The 17,821-nt window shown below is 44.9% G+C and overlaps 1 protein-coding gene across 1 annotated transcript; it reads right to left on the bottom strand.

The window, feature by feature from the left end:
- Nucleotides 1-6,529: 6,529 nt before the first annotated feature.
- On the bottom strand, nt 6,530-16,607 carry LOC145339696 (putative G-protein coupled receptor 139). The gene is made up of 2 exons (XM_080184213.1): nt 16,529-16,607; nt 6,530-7,461 (listed from the first exon to the last, which is right to left on the bottom strand). The coding sequence occupies exons 1-2, from the start codon at nt 16,605-16,607 to the stop codon at nt 6,530-6,532; spliced, it is 1,011 nt and encodes a 336-aa protein (XP_080040339.1).
- Between the last annotated feature and the right edge of the window lie 1,214 nt (nt 16,608-17,821).

Below are 17,821 nucleotides of genomic sequence, written 5' to 3'. Positions count from 1 at the left end.
AGGAACTTCTTCACTCAAAGGGTGGTGAATCTCTGGAATTCTCTGCCCGTTGAAGTGGTGGAGGCTGCCTCGCTAAATATTTTTAAGACGCGGGTTGATGGGTTTTTGATAAGCGAGGGGATTAAGGGTTATGGGGAGAGGGCGGGAATGTGGAACTGAGCCACAACAGATCAGCCATGATCTTATTGAATGGCGGGGCAGGCTCGAGGGGCTAGATGGCCTACTCCTGCTCCTATTTCTTATGTTCTTATGTTCTTTAGACATTGAGAAAGGTTATCAAAAATTGCAAAGGATCTTGATCAGCTGGGGAAGTGGTCTGAGAAATGGCAAATGGAGTTCAATGCAGACAAGTGTAAGGCGTTGCATTTTGGAAAGCTAAATCAAAGTAGGGCGTTCATTGTGGATGGTGGGGCCTGAGGGGAAACCGTGGAACTCGGAGTTCAGGTACATGGTTCTCGAAAGGCTGAGTCACAGGTAGACAGGGCAGTGGAGAAGGTTTTCGGCACACTAGCCTTCATCTGCCTGGGCATTGAGTGTATCAGTTGGAAAGTTATGCTGCAGTTATACAGGACATTGGTCAGGCCGCACCTGGAGTATTTCATTCAGTTTTGTTCGCCTTGCTATAGGAAAGATGCTATTTAACTGAAGAGGGTGCTGAAGAGATTGACAAGGATGTTGCCAGGACTGAAGGGATTGGGTTTCCGGGAGAGATTTGATAAGCTAGGACTATTTTCTTTGAAGCATAGGAAACTGAGAGGTGATCTTACAGTGATTTATAAGGTCATAAGAGCATAAGTAGGGGAATGCATTCAGTGTTTTGACCTGAGTCAGGGAAGCGAGGACGGAGGTTTAATTAAGAGGGAAGAGAATGAATGAGAACCTGTTTTTTTACACACAAAGTGGTATGTGTGTGGAGTGAGCTTCCAGAGGAAGTGGTTGAGGCAGGGACACTGGCAACATTTAAAAGGCATTTGAGCCAGATACAAGGAAAAAAAATCGAGGGATTTGGGCAAAATGCAGGCAAATGGGGTTAGCTTAGATGGGCTTTTGTGTAGACATGAACCAGATTGGGTCGGAGGGCCTGTCTCCGTGCCATTTTTTTTTAATGATTCTATGAACTCATTGACAGAATTTACCCCGTCAATCCCCTTATAAATCTGATATGTTCCACCGAGGTCACCTAAATTCAGAGAATATTTATATTGCTGAAGGAAGCCATTTGGTCGATCGATTCTGCTCCAACTCTCTAACAGAATATCTTACTAAGGCCCTAACAACATCATCACAAATCTTTTCACACCAAAGGATAATTTAGCAGGGCCAATCCACATAACATACACAGCTTTGGACACCAGGGGGTATTAAATCATAGAACCCTACAGTGCAGACAGAGGCCCTTCGGCCCATCGAGTCTGTACCGAACACAATCCCACCCAGGCCCTGCCCACATACCTGTACCTGTTATACCCACTAATCCCTCTAACCTACGCATCCCTGGACACTAAGGGACAATTTCTTAGCACGGCCAATCAACCTAACCCGCACATCTTTGGACTGTGGGAGGAAACCGGAGCACCCGGAGGAAACCCACGCAGACACGAGGAGAATGTGCAAACTCCACACAGACAGTGAACCTGAGCTGGGAATTGAACCCAGGACCCTGGAGCTGTGAAGCAGCAGCGCTAACCCACTGTGCTAACATGCCACCCAATTGTATCACGGTCAATCCACCTAACCAGACCAGTAACCCTCATATCAGCCCAAATCAGCCTAATGTCAGCTTCATGTCCAAAGACGTGTAGCTAATAGGGTTTCTTTTTAATTATTTGATTTGATTTATTATTGTCACATGTACTAGCACAAAGTGAAGAGTACTGTTTACTACATGCAATGCAGGCAAAGCATTCTGCTCGGAGAGAAGGAAACGAAAGACTGCAGAATGTAAGGTTACAGCCATAGCTTGGATGTTGAGAAAGAACAACTTAATGCAAGGTAAATCCAATCAAAAGTCTGACAGCAGCAGGGAAGAGGCTGTTCTTGAGTCGGTTGGTATGTGACCTCAAATTTTTGTATACTTTCCCCAGTGGAAGAAGGTGGAAGAGAGAATGTTCAGGATGTGTGGGTCCTTAATTATACGGGCTGCTTTCCTGAGGCAACGGGAAGTGCAGACTGAGTCAATGGATGGGAGGCTGGTTTGTGTGATGATCTGAGCTACATTCATGAACTTCTGTAGTTCCTTGTGGTCTTGGGCAGAGCAGGAGCCCAGACCAAGCTGTGATACAACCAGAAATAAAAATGTTTTCTCTGGTGCATCAGTAAACGTCGGTGAGAGTCGGAGCTGATATGCCAAATTTCCTCAGTCTTCAGAGAAAGTAGAGGCGCTGGTGAGCTTTCTTAACTATAGCATCAGCATGGAGGACCAGGACAAGTTGTTGGTGATCTAAGAACCTAAAAATATGACGTTCGCACCCAATTCTACTTCGTCCCCATTGATGTAGACAGGGGGATGTTCTCCTTTACGCTGATTGAAGTCGATGACAACCTCCTTCATTGTGCTGAAGTTGAACGACAGATAATTGTTGCCAAACCCTCTCACCAGATTGTCTCTCTCATTCCTATAACCCGTCTCATCTTTGTCTGAGATCCGACCCACTATGGTGGTGTCGTCAGCAAACTTGGAAATGGAACTGGAGGAGAGTTTGGCCACACAGTCTGGAATGTATAAGGAGTATTGTAGGAAGCTGAGGACACAGCCTTGTGGGGCTCCGGGGTTGAAGCTGGTTGTTGAGGAGGTGCTGTTGCCTGTCCTTACTGCTTGTGGTCTGTGAGTTGGGAAATTCAGGATCCAGTTACAGAAGGAGGTACTGAGGCCCAGGGTAAGAAGTTTGGAGATGAGTTCCATGGGAATCATGGTATTAAAGGCTGAACTGTAGTTAATAAATTTGAGTCTGACATAGGTGTATTTGTTTTCTAGGTGTTCCAGTGTTGAGTGCAGGTGTTTGCTGTGGACTTGTTGTGGTGGTAGGCAAACTGTAGTGGATCCAGGTAGTCTGGGAGGCTGGAACTGATTTGTGCCTTTCAAAGCACTTCATAATGATGGACATCAGAGCCACCAGTAGTCATTGAGGCACACTGCTTGCTTTCTCTTTGGTACCGGAATGATGTTCGTCTTCTTGAAGCAGATAGGGACCTCAAACTGTTGTAAAGAGAGGTTGAAAATGTCTGCAAATCCCCCTGCCAGCAGATCCGTGCAGGATCTGAGTGCATGTCTGGGCCAGTTTCTTTCTATGGGTGGACTTTCTAGAAAGCTGCTCTGACATCTGCAATGGTGACGGCAGATAAAAGGTTCACCCAGGGCTTCCATGGTGGAGGAGGTGTTCTCACTGATCCCTTGTTTAAAATGGACATAGAATGCACTGAGCTCATCAGGGAGGGATGTGTTGGAGCCGACGATTTTACATGCCTTACTCTTGTAGCCTGTTATGTCTTGCAAACCTTCCCATAGTCGCTGGGGTTCTGTGAGTCTAGCCTGGAACTCGAGCTTGTTCCGGTTCTGTGTTTTTGCACCTTTGATGGATTTCATTAGATCAATGGGTTGACCATGCGGAATTGCCCCCTAGTGTGGAAAGCTGTGTAGGTTAGGTGGATTGGTCACGTTAAATTGCTCCTTAGTGTCAAAACTATCAGAGATTCTTCTGAAGGAGTGATTTTTTTCTCTCTGCTCTTGGAGATGTAAAGCTTGATCAGGGTTAGTCAGCGTGGCTTCATCAGAGGGAGGTCATACTGAACAATTTTTATTTGAATGTTTTCAGGAGGTGACTCAATGTGTATCGATGGTAAGGATTTCAGCAAAGCCTTTGACAAGTTCCACATGGGAAACTTGTAAGGAAGGTAAAGGCACACGGGGTCCAGGGCAATTTGATAAAGTGGATTTAAGTTGTAGCTCAGTTACAGAAGGCAGAGGGTGATGACAGAAGGCTGTTTCAATGACTGGAAGCCAGGGTCTATTAGAGCACTACAGGTAACTGTGATGGGTCCCCTGTTATTCATCATTTATATCAATGATATTGATGACGATATAATGGGTAGAAATAGTAAGTGTGCGGATGACAAAACATTGGCCGGATGGTTAACAGCGATGCTGAGTGTCTTGGATTACAAGAAAATAAATACAGAATGGTCAAATGGGCGGGTAAGTAGCAGAAAGAATTTAACCTTGAAAGGTGTGAGGTTATACACTTTGGAAGGACAAATATGACAAGGAAGTATTCAGTGGATGGCAGGACACGAAGACGTTCTGTGGAACAATGGGTAGTTGGTGTGTTTGTCCACAAATCTCTGAACTGGGAAGAGCATGTTAGGGTCAGGAAAGAAAGACTTTTGAGAAACCTGCCTTTATCAATCAAGGCATAGATTACAAAAACAGGGAAGTCTTGTTGAAGTTGTGTCGAACTTTGTTGAGGCCACAGCTGGAATATTGTGTGCATTTCTATTCACCAAATTATGAAGGATGTAATTGCGCTGGAGGGGGTGCGGAGGAGAGTCCCCGGGATGCTGCCTGGGATGGAACATTTCGGTTATAGAGAAAGGTTGAATAGGCATTGGTTGTGTTTTTTTGGAACAAAGAAGACCGAGGGGTGACCTGATTGAGGTGTACAAGATTATAAGGAACATGGGCAGTGTGGGTAAGGAGCAACTTAATTGAAGGGTCAGTCACAAAGGGACACAGGTTGAAGGTGAGGGGGAGGAGGGTTAGGGGGCATGTGAGGATAAACCTTTTTACCTAGACTGTCTGGAATGTGCTGTCCTGGAGAATGGTGGAGGCGGGTTACTTCAAATCATTTAAACATGTTATTTGATGAGCATTTGGTACGTTATAACATTCAGGGCTACTGACCACGTGCTGGGAAATGAGATTTGGTGGCAGTTCATGTGTTTCTCGTGTGCCAGTGCAGATTCAGTGGGTGGAAAGGCCTCTTCAGCACTCGATGACAATATGGCTATAATTCTGTGATTCTAAACTGCACATCTGTGGACACAATGGAACAGTTTAGAATGGTCAATCTACCGAACATGCACACCTCTGCATTGTAGGCAGAAATCAGAGCACCTGGAGGAAACACACGCAGACACGAGGAGAATATTAAAAATCCACATGACAGTCAACCAAAGCCAGAATCGAACTCAGGTCTCTGGTGCTGAAAGGCCGTGGGGCTAACCACTGCGCCACAAATGAGTTCAGTGTCAGCCTGTTTAACCGTTCTTTATAAGACAGCCCCTCCATACTGGGGATCATTCTTCTCTGAACTGCCCCCCAACAATATAATATCTTCCCTTATATAAGTGTTCCAAAAATGCTCTGAGAACACCAGCTGTGGTCTCACCTGTACCCTGTACAGTTGCAACGAGATTTTCTGACTCTTATACTCTAGCCCCCCTTGAAATAAGGAGCAATATTCCATTTAACTCTCCTGATTATCTGCACTATCTGGGTGCAAGATTTCTGTGTTTCCTGCACAAGTCCCTCCCAAATCTTTTTGTGTTGCAGCTTTCTGCAGATTTTGGCCATTTAACACTTGCTATTTCCTGGGGAAATGTGGGGTCATTGCCACCGTAACAATGTTCTTTCCAAGTCACTGCATAAACTGACCTTACGCTGGAATATGACCTGCTGAATGATTTAAACCGCCCACCCCCAGTGATCTGGAACATCATCACCAATCTGTCCCACTACCTCTTCACTGTTTAGCTTGATTATCTTTTTTTTAATTTGTGGAGGAGTAAATGAGCACCTACTCTCCGAGATTAAACATCTGCTCCCTACAGTAGCTCCTGTTAACAATAGTCTGAATAATGGAGTAGAACAGAATAGAATAGAATAATAGAACTGAATGTTCAGACACACACCAGCTTTTGTGAGGTTCTGATGGAATATGTTTCATCTATTCCGTCTCTGCAGTTCCTGAATCCTCTGTGAATCTATCACTGTCTCTCTCTCTCTCTCTCTCTCTCTCAGATCTTGCTTCTCTCTCCCCCTCTGCTCCCATGCTCTCACTGTGGGTCTTTCCCTCTCTGATTATATTTCTTTCATTCGCTCTCTCTCTCTCTCTCTTACCCCCCACCCCACTTCTATCTCTGTCTCTCTCTCTCTTCGTGTTATTTTCATTCCCCCATCTCACTTTGTTCCTTTTTCTCCCTCTCTATGTCTATTTTGCCAACTGTCTTACTTCCTACCTCACCATCTCCCACTCTGTCTCCATTGTTGTAGTTCCCTCGTTTTGTCCCAAGCTCTCTGACTCTCTGTCATTTTTTTTCTATCTATCTTTCTCTTTTTCGTTTTTTTTTGTCCTCCTTTCTCCCCTTATTTCTGTCTTTCTTTTTTTCTGTCTTTCTTTTGTCTATCATTTTCTTTCTCCCTGTCACTCTTTGTTTATCTCTCTTTCCATCTTCCTGTCTTACTTCCCCTGTGTGGCAAATGGGAGGCAGGTGATGACAAAGGGTTGATTTCCTGTCCAATTGGTGTGATAGATTATAAGTTTTTAAATAAGATTTGGACATTCCCATCATTGAATAATTTGCAGAATTGAATGATTGGGTATTTGATCACATTCTTCAACTGCTCTCTGAATGTGGTCTGGGTCACGGCGTAAATAGCAGTGTTTGTGCAACAACTCAGGAGCTGGAGCACAAAGCCCAATTCTTGAACATAAAAATCTAACAAAACTGACTGAAACCCCATATCATACATCCGCCTCCAAATAGAATAAACCATAAATGTTGACCATAACAGAATGAAATTGGCTGAGATAACAAATAGTAAAATGATGGATTTCCTTCGACTCTCCATCTCTGGGTCTCTGTGATTCTCTGCATTGCTGTGAGCCCGGAGTCTCCTGCGGGCTCTGCTGCTCACTAAAATGTGTCTGACGGTGAATGCATTGAGAAGCAGAATCAGGATGAATGGGACACCCGGGTTTAGGATGTAGTGGATGAACTCGATTGTTCCCCAGACAGGAGATCCCATAACTTCCCATGTGGAATAACAAAACCAGGGAAAGTTCATGACAAAATACTTTCCAGTCAACATAAAATACCAGAAAATGTTCTTTAAGCAGCTCAGCACCGTCACTGTTCCCAGAACCACAGTCGCTGATTTCTCACTGCAATATTTACCTTTCAGCTTGGGGCAGCAAATGGCCACAAATCGATCAAAGGTGAAAGTGACGGTGAACCAGACAGAACAGTCAGTGGCTGCATAAAGCAGGACGGCGTGGATGTTACACACGGGGAGGAATAGCAGAAAGGAAAAATATTGCCAATAAACAATGGGAATCTGTCTCAATATCAGGTCGAGGATAACGACCAGCAGATCCCCCACTGACATGGCCACCAGGTAACGAGTGACACATTTAGAGAGACCACATTTTCCACGGGAAAGGATCACAATCGTTACAATGTTCACTGCAAAGAAGATGAAGAAATAGTGCAATTATTTTTCAGACTGTCATCAAAGTTGCTCGTTCAAATGCAGAATGCATAGACGAAGGTTTTTTTGAGTCCGTTGGTACACGATCTCAGAATTTTATATCTTTCTCCCAATGGAAGAACAAAGAACAATGAGCAGTAGAACCTAGGAAAGGCCCTCAAAGTCTGCGCTGATCAGGATATCAGCCTAAACCCTACGTGATTACAGAGTCTGTATCCTTCCATTCCCATCTGATTCATGTATTTGTCTAGTTGCCCCTAAGATGTCTGTATTGTGCCTGTTCACACCACCTCCCTGGGCAGGGCATTCCAGACCTTCACCAGCATCTGTTTTAATAAACCTGCCTCACACATCTCCTCGAAACATTTCCCCATGCACCTTAAAACTACATTTCCTGGTACTTGAATTTTGAACCTTCCAAAAAAGCATCTGACTATCCACTCTGTTCACACCATTCATAATCTTATAGAATCATAGAACCCTACAGTGCAGAAAGAGACCCTTCGAGTCTGCACCGAACATGATCCTACCCAGGTCCTACCCCCATATCCCTACATATCATAACCATTCATCCCACCTACACATCCCTGGACACTAAGAGGCAATTTCTCAGCACGGCCAATCAACCTAACCCGCACATCTTTGAACTGTGGGAGGAAACCGGAGCACCCGGAGGAAACCCACGCAGACATGAGGAGAATGTGCAAACTCCACACAGACAGTGACCCGAGCCAGGAACCGAACCCTGGAGCTGTGAAGCAGCAGTGCTAACCCACTGTGCCGCCGGGCCACCCCTAATATAACAGTTCAGCCTTCAAACTCCTTCATTCCTGTGAGAATGAACTGAACCTGTTGAAACTCTGCTCATAGCTAACACCCTCCAGACCAGGCAACATCCAGGCAAAGATTTCCTGTACCCTCTCCGAATGCATCCACATCCTTCTAGTATTGTGGTGACCAGAATTGTGCACAATATTCCAAATGAGGCTGAACTAAGTTTCTGTGCAGTTGCAGCGTAACCTGAAATGAAATTTCATTTCACGAGAGGCATTGAGAAGAAGGAATTTGAGGTTAATGTGTGAAATCAAGGGCTATTTTACAAGAATAATTTGACAAATGTGAATTTATCCACTTTGGTAGCAAAAATGGGAAGGCAGATTATTATGTAACTGGCTGTAAATTAGAAGAGGGAAATGTCTAACCCGACCCAGGGGTCCCCGTGCTCCAGTTGGTGAAGGCAAGCATTGCAGTTCCAGCAGGCAGGACAGAAGGCAAATGATAAATTGGCCTCTATATTGAGAAGATTTGAGAATTGGAAGAGCGATAGAATCATCGAACCCTACAGTGCAGAAAGAGGCCCTTCAGCCCATCGAGTCTGCACTGAACACAATCCCACCCAGGCCCTACCCCCATACTATACCCACTAATCCCTCTAACCTACACATCCCTGGACACTAAGGGGCACTTTCTTAGCACGGCCAATCAACCTAACCCGCACATCTTTGGACTGTGGGAGGAAACTGGAGTACCCGGAGGAAACCCACGCAGACATGAGGAGAATGTGCAAACTCCACACAGACAGTGACCTAAGCGGGGAATCGAACCCGGGACCCTGGAGCTGTGAAGCAGCCGTACTAACCACTGTGCTACCGCGCCTCCACCACTGTGCTCCCATGCAGTGTTTGAGTGCAATTGGACATGGCCTGGGTGAGGCCACATCTGGAATATTGTATACAATTTAGATGTCCTTATCTGAGGAAGGCGATAGAGGGAGTACAACAAAGATTTACCTGGCTGATTCCTGGGATGGAAGAACTGTCATACAAGGAGACATTAAGTGGGATAGGGTTATATTCATTGGAGGTTAAACGAGGGAGAAGGGGATCTCATAGACACTTATAAAATTCAACAGAATTAGGCATCCCCCTGCAACTGGATTCTGAACTCCTTAACAGACTGCAATCAGTAATGACAGACAACAACACCTCCTTTACCATCATCCTCAACACTGGTGCCCTACAAGGCTGTGTTTTCAATCTCCAATGTACTCCTTATTTTTCACTGTGTGACCAAACTCTCCCCCAACCCGATTTCCTGGTTTGCTGAAGAAACCATCGCAGTGATTCGGATCTCAAACAATGATGAGAAGGAGCACAGGAATGAGATCGAGAATTGAGTGAACTGGTGTGACAACAATAATCTCTTCCACAATTCCTCTGTCTACATCGATGGGGATGAAGTGGAAATGGTTGAGAGCTTTAAGATTTAGCTGTAAAGGACACAAACAACCTCTACCCCCATGGTGATGCTATAGATAAGAAAGCCCCACCAACGCCTCTACTTTCTCAGGAGACTAAGGAAATTTGGCAAGCCCACTATAACTCTCGCCAACTTTTACCGATGCGCCATGGAAAGCATTCTTTCTGGATGTATCACAGCTCGGTCTGGGCTCCTAGTCTTCCCAACACTGCAGGAAAATAGTCGTGAATGAAACCCAGTCCATGGTGGGAGCCAGCCTCCCATCCATTCACTCTGTCTACACTTCCCACTGCAGTGGAGAAACAGCCCAGCAGAATGAAGGACCCCATGCACCTCCTTCCGTCGGGAAAAAGAAACAAGGTTCTGAAGACACGTACAAATCGACTCAAAAACAGCTTCTTCCCTGCTGCCATCAAACTATTGAAAAGACGGACCTCACACGGAGCTGATCTTTCTCGGTACCCGATCTATGACTGGAATATTACATTCTGCACTCTCTCCTTTCCTTCTCTAAGAACAGTATGACTTGTCTATATACTTTTCACTGTATACTAATACATGAGACAATAATAAATCCAATTATTTTCAAATCAAAGGCAGATTCAGAAAGAATGTTCCTGATGGTGAGGAACCCAAAATTAGGGGTCAGAGTTTGAGGATAAGGGGTAAAAATTTTCAAATTGATGTGAAATTCCCGGCTCGGGTCACTGTCTGTGTGGAGTTTGCACATTCTCCTCGTGTCTGCGTGGGTTTCCTCCGGGTGCTCCCATTTCTTCCCACAGTCCGGAGATGTGCAGGTTAGGTTGATTGGCCGTGCTAAAATTGCCCCTTAGTGTCCAGGGATGTGTAGGTTAGAGGGATTAGTGGGTAAATGTGTCGGGATATGGGGATAGGGCCTGGGTCGGATTGTGGTCAGTGCAGACTCAATGGGCCGAAGGGCCTGTTTCTGCTCTGTAGCGTTCTGTGAACAGAAATCTCTTCACCCAGAGGGGGTGAGTGTGTGGGATTCACTACCACGGAAAGTAGTTGAGACTTTTTTTTCAAGAAGAAATTTGATACAGCGACTGGGGCTAAAGGGGTCAGGGGTTATGAGGTGGGGGGTGGGGGGGGAAGGATATTGAGTTTGATGATCAGTCATGATCAAAATGAACGGAGGAGCAGGCCTGAAGGGTCACGTGGCTCATTCCCACTTCCTTTTCTTATGGTCTTAAGAATAGCGTTGAGGGGATGGGAAACAGGGTGTGAAGTGGAGGGGATATGGGTTCAGAAATCAGCAATCATTTCCAAAGGACAAAAAAACAAAGAAGAGGCTTCTCAGCCCTCCAAGCCTGCACCACCACACTGCCCGACTGATCGTAAACCCCCTACTCTTCTGGAGATCATGTCCTTCTGTTCCCACCCTATCCATGTATTTGTCCAGACGAACCTTATAATTCACTGTCTGTTTCCACTGCCTCCCCCTGGTGAGTCTCAGGCACAGTAACAAGTCTGACAACACCAGGTTTTAGTCCAACCGATTTATTTGATAGTAAACTCACAAGCTTTCGAGGGGACTCCCTCTTCTTCAAGTGAGTCTCAGGCAACCATCCCCCTCTCTGTAAAAGAATTGCCTCGTACATTTCCTTTTTACCTTGCCCCTCGCAGCTTGCCCCCCCCAGCAAGTGACCCTTCTCACCGTGGAAATAGCTCCTGATTAGCCACTCTGTCCATGTCCCTCAAAACCTTGTGAGCTTCAATCAGTTTGGCCCTTAGCTGCTGTCAATCCTTTGACATCAAACCAAGTTTCTCCAACCTCTCCTCATAGCTAATGCCCTCCATACCAGGTAACATCCTGGTAAATCTTTTCTGTGACCTCTCCAAAGCCTCGATATCCTTCTGGTAGTGTGGGAGACCAGAATTGAACACTCTATTCCACGTGCAGCCTAACTAATGTTCTATAAAGCTACAACACAACTTGCCAATTTTCGAACCAAATGCCCTGGCTGATGCCTTTGTGACTATCTTTTCCATCTGCGTTGCCACTTGCAGTGACCTGTACACCCAGATCTCTTTGCCTATCAATACTCCAAAGGGTTCTGCAACTTACTACATGAGACATTCCAAAATGTATTGTCTCACATTTCTCCGGATTAAACTCCATCTGCCATTCCTTCGCCCACATCTCCAACTAAGCTATATCCTCCTGTATTCTCTGATGTTCCTCATCACTATCCGTGAATCCATCAAACATTGTGTGGTCTGCAAACTTGCTGGTCAAACCAGTCATATTTTCCTCCAATCTTTTATATATATTCCAAACAGCAATGGTCCCAGCAGTGATCCCTGAGGAATGTCGATGGTTACAGTCTTCCATTCACAATCGTACCCTTCCCCTGCTACCTCTGTCTTCTATGGCAGAGCCATTTCTGGATCCATTTTGCCAGCTCCCAAGTGACTTCACCTTCCGCACCTGTCTGCCATGAGGGACCTTGTCAAAGGCCTTACTGAAATCCATGTAGGCAACATCCACTACCCTACCCTCATCAATTCTATTTGTCACTTCCTCAAAAATCTTGTTCAAGTTACTGAGACATGACCTCCCTCCCATTCACAGAACCATGTTGTCTCTCGTTAATATGGCCACATGTTTCCAACTGGGAAGAAATCATGTCTCGAAGAATTCTGGCCAATAATTTCCCAACCACTGACGTCAGTCTCACTGGCCTGTAATTGCCTGGATTATTCTTGCTACCCTTCTTCAACAAAGGAACAACATTGGCTATTCTCCATTCCTCTGGGACCTCTCCTGTAGCCAGTGAAGATACAAAGATTTCTTTCAAGGCCCCAGCAATTTCCTTCCTTGCCTCTCTCAGTATTCTGGGGTATATCCCATCAGCCCCTGGGATCTTGTCTACCTTAATGTTTCTGAAGAACCTCAATACCGCCTCCTTTTAGATTTCACCATGACTCAAACTACCTACACATCCTTTCCCAGACTCATCATCCACCATTTCCTACTCTTTCATGAATACTGCCGCAAAGTACTCATTTAATACCTCTCCAATTTCCTCTGGATCCACGTATAGATTCCTTCCCCTGTGCTCCCATTCCCTTCAGAATGCTTTCTGCCTGTTCAGAGTCATCCTGGACCCTGGCACCAGGGAGACAAGATACCATCATAGAGTCTCTTTCAGGTATACAGAATGCGAACCCCGATCTCTATGTGGAAGATTAAAATCCCTGACTATCACAACTCCTTGCAGTTGTCAGCTATCTCTCTGCTGATTTGCTCCTCCAATTCTCACTGACTATTGGGTGTTCTATAATACAACCCCATTAATGTGGTTGTACCCTTCCTGTTTCCCAGCTCCACCCAGAGGGTCTCTATCCTGCCTGAGTACCGCAGTAACATTCTCCCTGACCAACAATGCCACCCTCCCACCCCGCCTTTTATCCCTCTGCCTCTATCACCCCTGAAACATTGGAACCCTGGAACATTGAGCTGCTGGTCCTGCCCCTCCTGTAGCCAAGTGTCACTAATGCCTAAAATGTCATATTCCCACCTGTCAATCCTTCAGCTCATCTGCCTTCCCCACAATACTCCAGGTATTGAAATAGACACACCTCAGAAGATTATTTCCACCACACTCAACCCTTCCATTGGTGATTCTGGTTGAATTAACCCGTTCTTTTACCCCTGTTCCATAATCTGCTCTGGCACTCCGGTTCCCATCCCCCTGCAAATCTAGTTTAAACCCTCCCCAATAACACGAGCAAACCTCCCTGCATGTATACTGGTCCCCTTGTAGTTTAGGTGTAACCCGTCTCTCTTCTACAGGTCCCACCTGCCCCAGAAGAGGTCCCAATGATCCAAGAATCAGAAACCCTGCCCCCTGCACCAGTTCCTCAGCCTTGTGTTTATCCACCCAAGCATCCTACTCTTACCCTCACTGGCCATGTGGTACAGGTAGCAATCCTGAGATTACTACCCTCAGGCTCCTGCTTTTTAACCTCCTTCCAAGCTCTCTATCCTCTCTCTTTAGGACCTTCTCACTCTTCTTACCTACGTCATTGGTACCGGTGTGTACCAGACATCTGGCTGATCACCTTCCCACTTTAGAACACTGTGCACGTGATCAGAGACATCCCTGACCCTGGCACCCGGGAGGCAACAAACCACGCGGGAGTCTCTGTCCCGACCACAGAACCTCCTGTCCGTGCCTCTGGCCATCGAGTCCCCTATCACTACCGCTCTCCTCTTCTCCCTCCCACCCTTTTGCGCTGCCGAATCACACTCAGTATCTGAGATCCGGCTGTCGTAGCTTGTCCCAGGTAAATCATGCCCTGTTACAGTATCTCACTCCGTATGCCTGTTGTGGAGGGGAATGGCCACAGGGGAACCCTGCTCTGCCTGTCCTTTCACATTTCCATTCCCTCTCCTTACAGTAACCCAATTTCCTGTGCTCTGATAGGTAACTACCTCCCTAAAGCTACTGTCTGTAAACTTCTCATTCTCCCGAATTAGACGGAGATCGCCAAGCTCCTTCTCCAGTTCCCTAACACATTTTGCTCACAGCTGCAGTGGGATGCATCTTTTGCAGGTGTTGTCGTCAGAGATACTGACGGTCTCCCTGATCTCCCACATCCTGCAAGAGGAGCATTCCAACATCTCGCCTGGCATTTCCTGTTTCTTAAATAAAAACAAGAATAAACTTTCCAAAAACAAAAACCTACTCTCGCCTCTGCCTGTTCTCGCCAAAGCCCACTATGAGCCAAAGCCCTTCAGCCTTCACTCTGCTCCCTCTCTCTCCGCTGCCCACAGTATCGAGTGGCCTGCTCTTTAAACCTCCCGCTCACCACTAGCTGACATCAAGCACCTTCTATCAGTCACCCATCTATCTGCCTGCACCTTGGGTGTGACCGTGTCTCTAAAGCTCCAAACCATGACGTGTTCCGCCAACCTCATGCTCCTAAGTGCATCCAGCTGCTGCTCCAACCTATCCACGAGGTCTGGAAGGAGCTGCCAATTGGGTGGACTTTCTGCAGATAAAGTCATCCGAGGTGCTGGAAGTGTTCTGGTTCTCCCACATCTCACAAGTGCAGCACTTAACCCCACTGGCCGACATTCCGAGCACCAATTCAATTATATAAGGACATTTATAAAACCCTTACCTTCAATTTACCCTCTCACAGTCACCTTTTTTTTTGGTTAGAGAAGGGAGGGAGGGTAACACTAATGTGTTGAAAGATTTACAGGTTAGATGGATTGGCCACGCTAAATTGCCCCTTAATGACCAAATATCAGTATACTCGGGGAATTATTAGGGTAAATGCATGAGGTTATGGTGATAGAGTCTGTGTAATGTGCTCTGTCGGAGGGTCGCTCTAGGCTCAATTGGCCAAATGGCGTCCGTCTGCGCTGTGGGAACTCTATAATTTATATCACTTATTTTGTGAATCGCTCTATTTCCCAACCCAGATACAAGACACAGTGTTAGATGTTAAATATTACAAAATATTATATTTCATCGCTGCAGACCCTGGAGAGATGTCAGTTCACTGTTGAAGAGCCTTGATGTGCCGGAGCGTGTAGATAACAGAATAAATAAATGAATGAAAGACAGAAAGAGAGAGAAAGAAAGAGAGAGAAAGAAAGAGAAAGAGAAAGTGTGAGGGAGAGAGTGAAAGACGGAAAGGGACTGTGAAAAGAAGAGAAAATAAAGAAGAAAGAGAGGAATAAGGAAAGAGAGGGAGAAAGGAAAGGAAAAGAGAGAAAGAAAGAGAAAGTGAGAAAAAGAGAAAATGTGAGGGTGAGAAAGAGTGAAAGAGAGAAAGAACAAGAGAAAGAGACAAGGAAAGAAAGACAGAAAGAAGAAAAGAAAGAAAGAAAGAGAGGAAGGAATAGATAAAGGAAAAAAGATAAAACGAAAGGAAGAAAGAAAGAGCGAAAGAGAGAGATAAACTGAAAAAGAAAGAAAACAAAGTGGGAAATGGAGAAAGAGAGAAAGAAAGAAAGAGAGAGAGAGGCAGAAAGACAGGAAGAAAGAAAAATAAAAGAAAGAAAGACAGAGAGAATGAGAAAAAAAGAAAGGCAGAGAGAAAGAAAGAACGTAAGGAAGGTCAAAAGAAAGACAGGGAGAAAGAAAGAGGGAAATGGAGAAAGAGAGAATGAGAGAAAGGGGAATTAGGAAAAAGAGAGAGAAAAAAATGAAAGAGAGACATGTAGAAAAAAGATAGAAAGGAAGATAGGAAGAAAGAGAGATGGAAAGAAAGAAAGAAAGACATAAAGAAAAAAAACATTGACAGAAAGAGAAAGAACAAGAAAAAAAGAAAGAGAGAGAGAAAGAAAGAACGTGAGAAAGAAAGTAAGAGAGACAGGAAGAAAGAGAGAGAGAAAATGAAAGAAAGAAAGAAGGACAGGGAGGAAAAAGAGAGAAAGAGAGAAAAAGAGACTAAGAAAGAGAGAACAGGAAAAAAAGGGAGAGGAATTCAGAAAAAAGATAAACAGAAAGGGAGATAGGAAGAAAAAAAAGAAAGAAGGAAACAGAAAGGGAGAGAAAGAAGCAGAGATAGAGAGAGAGAGAGAGAAAGAGCGACAGATAAAGAAGCAAAGAAGAAAGGAAGAAAAGGAGTGAAAGAAAGAGAGAGAGAAAGAAAGAGAGAGAGAGCGAGAACGAAAGAAAGGAGAGAGAAAAAGATAAGAAGACAGAAAGAATGTAAGTTCAGTTCACATTGGTCAATGCTCACAACGCTATCCAATCATTCCAGGATACTAGATTGCCCTGGAGATAGGCAGTGACTTACCCGGGACCCCAATCGCAGCCAGGATGGGGAAGTAAATCTTTTTGACCTTGTTAAGTGCCGAAAGGATGTTGAGCCTCATCAGAAAACTTGGAGATATTTTCTCCTCTGTTCAATCCAGCCTGTTTGGTGTTGGAAAAAATTCTGCCTTGTACGTTTTAGGAGGAACCCCTAATTTATGGGAAGGGGAAACAGGGTCCCTTGGTGCCTGGACTTACTTCCAATCGGTGAACAAACAAAGTCAGAAGCGAACGCTCCAAATCTCTTAACAATCACAGCGGAGTTTCTAATTCGAAAATTCCCTGAAGACAAGGGAAGGGATTCTGTCATTTTGAGACATATTTTCACTGATGTTTTTCTTAATATAAAGACATAGAAACTGGGAGCAGGAGGAGACCATTCGGATATTTGAGCTGCTCCATCATTCATTATCATCATGTCAGATTCTAAGTTCAATTTCCTGATCCCCCCTTTCCCCCCATATCCCTTGATCCATTTAACCCCAAGAGCCATATCCAATTTCTTCTTGAAATCACACAAAGTTTTGACTTTGACTGACTTTCTGTGGTAGTGAATTCCACACATTCACCACTTTCAGGGGGAAGAAATGGCTTTTCACCTCAGTCCCAAAAGGCTTTTGATTCTCTGATTATGAGCCCTAGTTCTGGACTTCCCCACCATTCAAAAAACTCTTTCTGAATCTACCCTATCGGTAAAATATACCTCTGGGACTAGTAGTGAGTCAAAGTGCAGTGGTTTAATTTTTCACAAGCTTGTGGGTGAAGTCACGATCCTAACAGCTGTTCTCTGGTCTTCTCCCTGAATACAGGTTACAGATATTTATGTACATACTCCTGCCCCGGTCACGTCCACAGTGCAGTTTCTCACAAATGTTGCTGCCTTGGTGATCTTGTCATTTGTGTTGTCCGTGTCATTGTATCCCAAGGCCTCGGCTGTCTCTGTTCTATCCCTCTATGTGACGCACATCTGCAATTTGTTTAGCCGCCGTACAGCATACAAGATTACAGGTTTTGCACGAACTGACGTACAAGGGTACAGGGGCCTGAATCACAATTTTACGTTTCGAAGGTACCTGTATAGCAATTTATATTGATAAGGATTTATATCGATAATAGATATGTATGAATTTATTGTTATTCGATCACAAGGAAAAACATGTGTGGAACACACTATTAAAAGATGCAGAATGGATCCTGGCTGAATTAGAACACAATTAGCTGGGAAAATCATAAACTTATGTACGACAGAAAGGACAGCTGCTTTTCTTATTGTCTG

The sequence above is a fragment of the Carcharhinus amblyrhynchos genome, unplaced genomic scaffold (assembly GCF_965287045.1).
Source record: "Carcharhinus amblyrhynchos unplaced genomic scaffold, sCarAmb.v2.hapA scaffold_614, whole genome shotgun sequence".
Taxonomy (NCBI): Eukaryota; Metazoa; Chordata; class Chondrichthyes; order Carcharhiniformes; family Carcharhinidae; genus Carcharhinus; species Carcharhinus amblyrhynchos.
The sequence above is the reverse complement of the archived record's forward strand: the minus strand, read 5'-3'. Positions and strand labels throughout refer to the sequence as shown.

Excerpts from the sequence above, each read along its gene's own strand:
- LOC145339696 (XM_080184213.1), bottom strand. The coding sequence starts at position 16,607 with ATGAGGCTCAACATCCTTTCGGCACTTAACAAGGTCAAAAAGATTTAC. Across the intron at positions 7,462-16,528 it reads GGCTGCGATTGGGGTCCCGG|TGAACATTGTAACGATTGTG; the intron begins GTAAGTCACTGC and ends TCTTCTTTGCAG.